This window comes from Hyla sarda, chromosome 9, assembly GCF_029499605.1.
Source record: "Hyla sarda isolate aHylSar1 chromosome 9, aHylSar1.hap1, whole genome shotgun sequence".
Classification (NCBI taxonomy): Eukaryota; Metazoa; Chordata; class Amphibia; order Anura; family Hylidae; genus Hyla; species Hyla sarda.
Genome location: NC_079197.1, coordinates 104329775 through 104337478, shown reverse-complemented (window position 1 = coordinate 104337478; position 7704 = coordinate 104329775). Strand labels below are relative to the sequence as shown.

At 47.2% G+C, this 7704-nt stretch overlaps 1 protein-coding gene across 1 annotated transcript; it reads left to right on the top strand.

Annotated features, from left to right (window-relative positions):
• The first annotated feature begins 1015 nt into the window (after positions 1-1015).
• On the top strand, positions 1016-5527 carry SLC25A5 (solute carrier family 25 member 5). The gene is made up of 4 exons (XM_056538229.1): positions 1016-1213; positions 3920-4406; positions 4490-4630; positions 4921-5527. Exons 1-4 carry the CDS (start codon positions 1103-1105, stop codon positions 5076-5078), a joined length of 897 nt encoding a protein of 298 aa, XP_056394204.1. The 5' UTR covers positions 1016-1102; the 3' UTR covers positions 5079-5527.
• Positions 5528-7704: the final 2177 nt, after the last annotated feature.

Below are 7704 nucleotides of genomic sequence, written 5' to 3'. Positions count from 1 at the left end.
CATAGCATGTTGGACTATATAGTAGCATACAGTAGAGGTCAATGTTTCCTAACCTGGGTGTCTCCAGCTGTTGCAAAACTACAACTCATAGCATGTTGGACTATATAGCATAGGTCAGTGTTTCCCAACCAGGGGTGCCTCCAGCTGTTGCAAAACTACAACTCATAGCATGTCGGACTATATAGTAGTATACAGTAGAGGTCAATGTTTCCTAACCAGATGTACCTCCAGCTGTTGCAAAACTACAACTCCCAGCACGCCCGGACAGCCGTCGGCTGTCCGGGCATGCTGGGAGTTGTAGTTTTGCAACAGCTGGAGGCACTCTGGTTGGGAAACACTGGTATAGTATATGGTGCAACATTCTGGGAGTTGGAGGATTGGTTGAATAAATTCCGGCCATTGCATTGCCGGTATTTTTAACATAAAAATACCGTCAGGGTGGCCAAAATACCGGCTGTGCCGGATCAAGACCACACACAGAAATTTGGGGGCCCCATACTGCTGAACTGTTTGGGCCCCAAGAAAAGGGGGGCAGTGCCAGCAGCAAGGGGGGGGGGGGAGGGGGTCGTGTTTAATTTGGGCCCTGACGGCAGTACAGTCCTGACAGGGCATTATATGAGGTTCGTGTACAGGTGACCCCCCCAAATCTTGCTCTTGTCTTTTGTGTGACCTGATACATAGAGAAGCAGTCTAGGTGTAACCATTCACAAATTTCTCCCAGAGAAGAAGCGGACGCCCCGTTGTTACATTACGTTGTATTGTGTTATGATTTAGGGGGGGCTGACTACACATTAACGTCGTCACCTAGCAACTCACTCCCTCACCCACGTCATCGCTCCCCAGCCCTATCCGTCCTGCGTTCGTGGCTCCGCCCCCTCCCTCCCAGCTGCGCGGGCGCCGCAAAAGGAGAAATTCCAATCCCAGCTTTACGTTCCAGTCCCCCTTCCGCTCCGACCAATCAACTGCCGAGGAGCGCGGGCCCCGCCCCCACGAGAGCATTGCGCGCTATATAAGCCGGCCATTTCAGCGGCGTCCTCCTCAGCCCTCGGAAGCTCAGTGCTGCAGCTAGAGCCACTCGCCTGTGCAACACCCGATCACCACCATGACCGACGCAGCAATCTCCTTCGCCAAGGACTTCTTGGCCGGCGGTGTGGCCGCTGCCATCTCTAAGACTGCTGTAGCACCTATTGAAAGAGTCAAGCTGCTGCTGCAAGTAAGCGAGTGCCCGGAGCCGGGGAGCTTCATTCATTTAGGCGGGACTTGGTGAATATAGCGCGGTACTGGGGTGGGCCGGTTAGTCCGGGGAGGGGTGATCGGGGGTTATGATGCAGTACCGCGCGTAGTCAGGAAGCTAGGCCTAGGTGATCCTTAGGTGCCCTTGACTACTCTGCCATATTGGAGATGGGAGGGCAGGTGATGATTCCAGCGCATGATGGGGGTTATTGGCCATCCAGTGCTGTGATCACAATGGATCACTTTACGTTGCCCTCCAAGGTCGCAGCAAGGAGATTCCGGTAATCTGTCACATCCAGCCGTGATCGTGGATCAGGCTGACAGTAGTGATGCGGTGAGACCTGACACTGCGTTTCGTCTGCATAGAAGGGATTGCTGCTCTGCAGCGTCTGGAAGCCGCAGGGTGACCCCAATGAACTTGGCCTTATCGAAGCCGCATCATAAAGATAAAGGCCTGCAGATCGCAGCGGTTCCTGTAATGACTTGTCCTTCCAGATGGAGGCTGCGGTTGTGTAATGACTTCCCGGGATTCTCCCCCCGCCCCCTCCTCCTCTCTACCACGTGTCTGCAGCCGGCACAATGAATGAGGAGGCTCCATTTTGAGGCGCGCGATGCCGGCACTTCCGCTTCTCCTTATTCCGCCTGCGATCTTTTTTTTGTTTTTTTTTTAAACTAAAATCGATTTATTTTTATTCATTGCTGGAGTTACTGAACACTGAGGGGAGATTTATAAAAACGTGTTCGGTGGAGCAGTTGCCCATAGCAACCAATTAGGTTCCAGGTTTAATTATGAAGCAGCTTTTGATATTGGTAACGTCTCCACTTTCTCTGCCCCGGTCTTGATGCATCTGTAATCCATTGTAGGTCAGGTTTTCTAATTCTGCATATGCCTCTATGAATGGCCTTTACCATTGTGAAACTACAACTCCCAGCATTCAGTTGTTAACCCCTTAAAGACCAGGGTTTTTTCAGTTTTTGCACTTTTGGGTTTTCCTCCTTACCTTTAAAAAATCATAATCCTTTAAATTTTTGCATCTAAAAATCAATATGATGGCTTATTTTTTGTGCCGTGGCGATCCCGAACAGCCCCCTCAGCTAACTGGCAGTGATCTACTTTCACTTTAGACGCGGCGTTGAATGCCATGTCTAAAGGGTAAATAGCGCGCGGCACTGCGATCATTGCTGCACGCCATTAGACAGGGGTCCCGGCCGTTGTTAGAGGCCGGGCCCGACCTGCTATGATGCGGGGCCACCTTGTGTCCAGCGTTAAAGGGAAAGGAGACTCATGACGTACGGTACGTCCTTGGTCCTAAGAGGTTAATCTGTTTTTGTTTAGTCTACATGATTTTGGCTTTCAATGGAGGTTTATGTACGTCTTTCCCATATTCAGGGCTCAAGTCCTGCAGAAACGCATGGGAACGGAGTTCCTGCACTTTTTCCACAGCAGAAACACTGTTCCCATTAGCAGTAGTTCTGCAGGACCAGCCCGTGAGTGGAAATCTTGAGTTCCTGTACTTTTCTTCCTAGGACTTGACATCTGCCCAGATTCCTGAATGGTCACTGTATTTAGGCTTTACATTTTTAACCTATTGAGGGGCTTAATGGTTGCAATTTAGATTGTTTCATCATTAACATTTCATCACTGTGGATGAGTTTCCCCAACCAGGGTGCCTCCAGCTGTGGCCAAACTACAGCTCCCAGCATGCCCGGACAGCCTTTGGCTGTCCGGGCATGCTGCGAGTTGTAGTTTGGCCACAGCTGGAGGCACCCTGGTTGGGGAAACACTCCCGTGGACCTACAGGTGTAGCAAAACTACAATTCTCAGCCTGCTGGGAGTTGTAGTTTTTGCTACATCTTGAGGTAAACTTTTATTATTTTAATCAACTGATGCCAGAAAGTTACAGATTACAGGAATTAAATTAATTCCATTAAGTTCCTTCTAGTACTTATTAGCAGCTGTATACTACAGAGGAAATTCATTTTTTAGGATTTATTTTAAGACCACAGTGCTCTCTGCTGACACCTCTGTCCATGTCAGGAAGTGTTCAGAGCAGGAGAAAATCCCCATAGCAAACATGCTGCTATGGACAGGTGTCAGCAGAGAGCACTGTGGTCGTGACAGAAAATAAATCCCAAAAGAAAAGAATTTACTCTATAGTATACAGCTGCTAATAAGTACTGGAAGAATTAAGATTTTGAATAGAAGTAATTTACAAATCTGTTTAACTTTTTGGCACTTGATGTAAAATAATTCCACTGTAGTGCCCCATTAAAAATCATTGTTCTGTAGGTGTAGGATCACGGAGACCCGCCCAAGGTCATGAACATGGATTCCAAGGCTCCTGGCTGAAGAGGCATTGTGCATTAATTGTCTATGGGAGCTGGTAGTCAATATGGACGAAACAAACTCTTTTGCCCATGACAACCAATCACAGCTCAGCTTTCATATCCACAAGCTGTAGTGACATGAAAGCTGAGCTATGATTGGTTGCTGTGGGGCAGAAGGTAGATGCACAAGCTCTGTTCATCAGCCACGATTTATCTGAAAGGAGACTTTGGGGAACCAGCAGTGGGACCCCACAATGAATATGCTTACAGAGAAGTGGGGGCTACCATTATTAACTGTTGTTGTCACAATTGGCAGACTAGGTATTCTATCTAAACAGGAGTTCTTTTGTCTTTTTAGGTCCAACATGCAAGCAAACAAATCACAGCCGATAAGCAGTACAAAGGAATCATGGACTGCGTTGTCCGTATCCCCAAAGAACAAGGCTTCGTGTCCTTCTGGCGTGGTAACCTTGCCAATGTGATCCGATATTTCCCTACCCAGGCCCTCAACTTTGCTTTCAAGGACAAGTACAAGAAGGTCTTCCTTGATGGAGTTGACAAGAGGACCCAGTTCTGGCGCTACTTTGCTGGAAACCTGGCATCCGGTGGTGCTGCTGGTGCAACCTCCCTGTGCTTTGTCTACCCACTTGACTTTGCCAGAACCCGTCTAGCTGCTGATGTGGGCAAGGCCGGTGCTGATAGAGAATTCAAGGGTCTTGGCGATTGCTTGGCGAAGATTTTCAGATCCGATGGGCTAAAGGGCCTGTACCAGGGCTTTAATGTGTCCGTCCAGGGCATCATCATTTACAGAGCTGCCTACTTTGGCATCTACGACACAGCTAAAGGTGAGGCTTGAGCAGGTGGAAAGGCTCGAGAGCTTATGCAATTGTCTAAAGATGTTAAACATGTAAACTCTTGTTCCTTTTAGGTATGCTTCCAGATCCCAAGAACACACACATTGTCGTCAGCTGGATGATCGCTCAGTCAGTAACAGCAGTGGCCGGCTTTGCCTCCTACCCATTCGACACAGTCCGTCGTCGTATGATGATGCAGTCTGGAAGGAAAGGAGGTAGGGGCAGCATTCTTTTGTTAATTTAATCCGTCACATTGGCAGTGCCTAGTTATAGACTAGTAACTGTCGGTGTTAATCTCAACCTTTCAGTGCTTCTTAACCAGTGTGCCTTCAGCTGCTGCAAAACTACAACTAGCGGCATGCTTAGACAGCATTTTGGTTGGTATAAAAGGAGTTTGTTTAGCAACAGCTGGAGGTACACAGGCTGAGAAACCCTGCTCTACTTGTTTCGACATTGGACTTGTTTAAGGCAGACTAGTAATGTTTCCATTTTTCCTTCCTTGCAGCTGATATCATGTACAGCGGCACAATTGACTGCTGGAAGAAGATTGCACGCGATGAAGGTTCAAAGGCTTTCTTCAAGGGTGCTTGGTCCAACGTGCTGAGAGGAATGGGTGGCGCTTTTGTGCTAGTGTTGTACGATGAGCTGAAGAAAGTCATCTAAATGTCCCCATGTGTCACCTGGCATGCTGTAAAATGTAACATACCCTGAGCGTTCATGGACTTTCTATTTTTTTTTTTGTCAAACACACCTTTATTTATAAATTGTAACTGGTAATCTTACTGGTTAATGTTGGGAACCAAGATGATTACATCTCACCAGCTTTCCATATTAACATAAATCATTCCCTTATACCCAGGTACTTCCATTAGAGCCTGCAGTGAACAATCTGTAGTGCACCTATGGCAGTAGATGGGCTGACCTGATGGGACTCAATGCTCCTTTATTTTTTATTTCAGTCATTCCTGTTTTTAAGTAACTTAGGTTGAAAGAAATTAAAAATATGGAACAATCTCACGTGTGTTTAATGACTAGGCGAAATGCTGAACAGAGATCCAAACATACAACCATCTTGCCTTTGGCTAATAAAGTGGAAATATAAAACCTCAGAATATTTTTGGTCCAGTGTAATTTGTACCACCCTGGGCTGGAATGTGGACACTGTATGGCCTTCAGGTCTGATCACTAGCAGGTTTAACTATGTACAGGTTATTTAACATGCAGCCTACTTGAGTATCCTTAACTTCTGGAGTAGCTGGATTGGGCAGTGGCTTCCTCTACAGAACTGACAAGTAAATAACCGTGTGTTAAAGACTCAAATCATGGTGCTATATTAGTCTGGGAATGTTACTGCTGACACCATGTTTTACATGGATAGGTGCTTGAAGGCAGATCTTGGTGGCCTTAGGTCAGATAAAACATAACTTTTTAGGGCTGTGGTCTCAAACCGTGGCTCTCAATGTTGCAAAACTTCAACTTCTAGCATGCTGGGAGTTGAAGTTTTTCAACATCTGGAGGGCCATGGTTTGTGACCTGTTTTAGGGGCTATATATGCAGTACTCCCATGGCTTCTGAGGTTTAGGTGCTGCAGTTTCCTATGGCCTGATGACCATAATACGTGCAACTTTTTTATGCCAGTTTTCTGGCCGATAGCTTATACAGTGGTCCCTCAACATACAATGGCAATTCGTTCCAAACAACCCATCGTTTGTCGAATCCATCGTATGTTGAGGGATTCGTGCAAAGGATAGGAAGTTATACTCTCCTGTCGGGATCCTCCGGCTTCTTCTGCATCTTCCGCAGGGTCCGGGCCTCTCTTTCTGGTGATATTACATTGCAGTGCCGCCACGGCGTGTAGCAATGTAATAACGACCCGGAAAGCGAGGCCCAGACCCTGGAGGAAATGCAAAAGATGCCAGAGGATCCCGAAGTGGACCCGGAGCAGCGGGGATAGGTAAACGAACCTGTCCGGGATGCTTAAACTGCTATCTGCCAGCAGCTTAAGCATTTTGCGTTGTCGGATAGCAGTTAATGCGATGGCCCCGACATAAAAGCATCGTATGTCTATGCTGACATTGACATGCGATGGCCTCAGAGGCCATTGTATGTCGATTTGATCATATGTTGGGGCCATCGCCAGAACGCACATCACCGGCACAGCAAGAAGAGTATAGGGGGCAGTATTAGATATTCAGTAATAAAGGGGTACATCTGAATAGTTTTTTTTTTTTTGATCAGAACATGATATGCTGTGGCGTGCACAGGGGATAAGAGGAGGGGTGCATGCGCTGGGACCTGTCAATGACACACCAGTCCCAGCGCTGATGTGCAGGGGATAGGCAGGGCATTGTGGACCTCACACCGCGCCTATCTGACTGCGGCTTCCATTGAAACAGTTTTTTGGGTTAAAGGACGGCAGACAGAAGGTAAACACTGCCTAATATGCAATCTGCGCACAGTACAGAGGCTGTGTAGGTTATGTGGCCCAGATTTTAAGAGGTGAGCTTTAAATGTGAATTCCAGTGATTAAATATGTATTTGCCTCAGTATTTCCCACCCCAGGTGCCTACTTGTAGCAGTGCAGGAGGCGTCTGGGTTTGGAAACACTTCCCTATCTGAGGTGATTCCAGGGGTCACATCACTTAATTTCTATGCACAGGGTACAGTGTTTTTGTCCCTGCAATACCCTTTTAAGACCTTTTGTTACAAATCACCATAAAGGGGCTCAATTTTCTGCATTTGCAGCATATTTTTTTTGGTATGACTGACACGCTAAGGGTCTGTACTGTAGCATATATGTGGAGTTGATGACCAGGCTGCTGTGATGCAGCAGTAAACCAGTGCTGCGTCCCTTCGGTCTTGGGAATTGGTGGGGCTCCAGAGATCTCGGAATAAACTACTGTAGCCCTATGATACACAATCACCTATAAGATGGCAAAGTGCCTTTAGCACACTTGGATCTCGCTTATTGTGCCTGGGATTAATGGTAAACACAAGGCAACCTGTAAATGTTATCTGGAGCCATTCATGGCCTCTCAGGCTGGTAGCGTGTGATGGTGCTAGAAACTTGAGACTGGCATGTGGCTTGTTAACAAGCTGCTGAGCTGTAAATGTTCGGCTTTCAATAGCTGTCCTGGATTCTTGGACAGGGATAAATGTCAGGGTTGAATGCCAGGCATCCTTCTGATGTCAGTCTGTATGGTTAGTTCCCACTAGCAGAGAGGGGTCTGTCAAGATTCATACTATGTAAGGCTACATTGTTATAGGGCAGTGGTCTCCAACCTGCGGT

Coding starts and splice junctions, on each gene's coding strand:
- SLC25A5 (XM_056538229.1), top strand. CDS start 1,103: ATGACCGACGCAGCAATCTCCTTCGCCAAGGACTTCTTGGCCGGCGGT. Junction 4,407..4,489: donor CATCTACGACACAGCTAAAG/GTGAGGCTTGAG, acceptor TGTTCCTTTTAG/GTATGCTTCCAGATCCCAAG. Junction 4,631..4,920: donor GCAGTCTGGAAGGAAAGGAG/GTAGGGGCAGCA, acceptor CCTTCCTTGCAG/CTGATATCATGTACAGCGGC.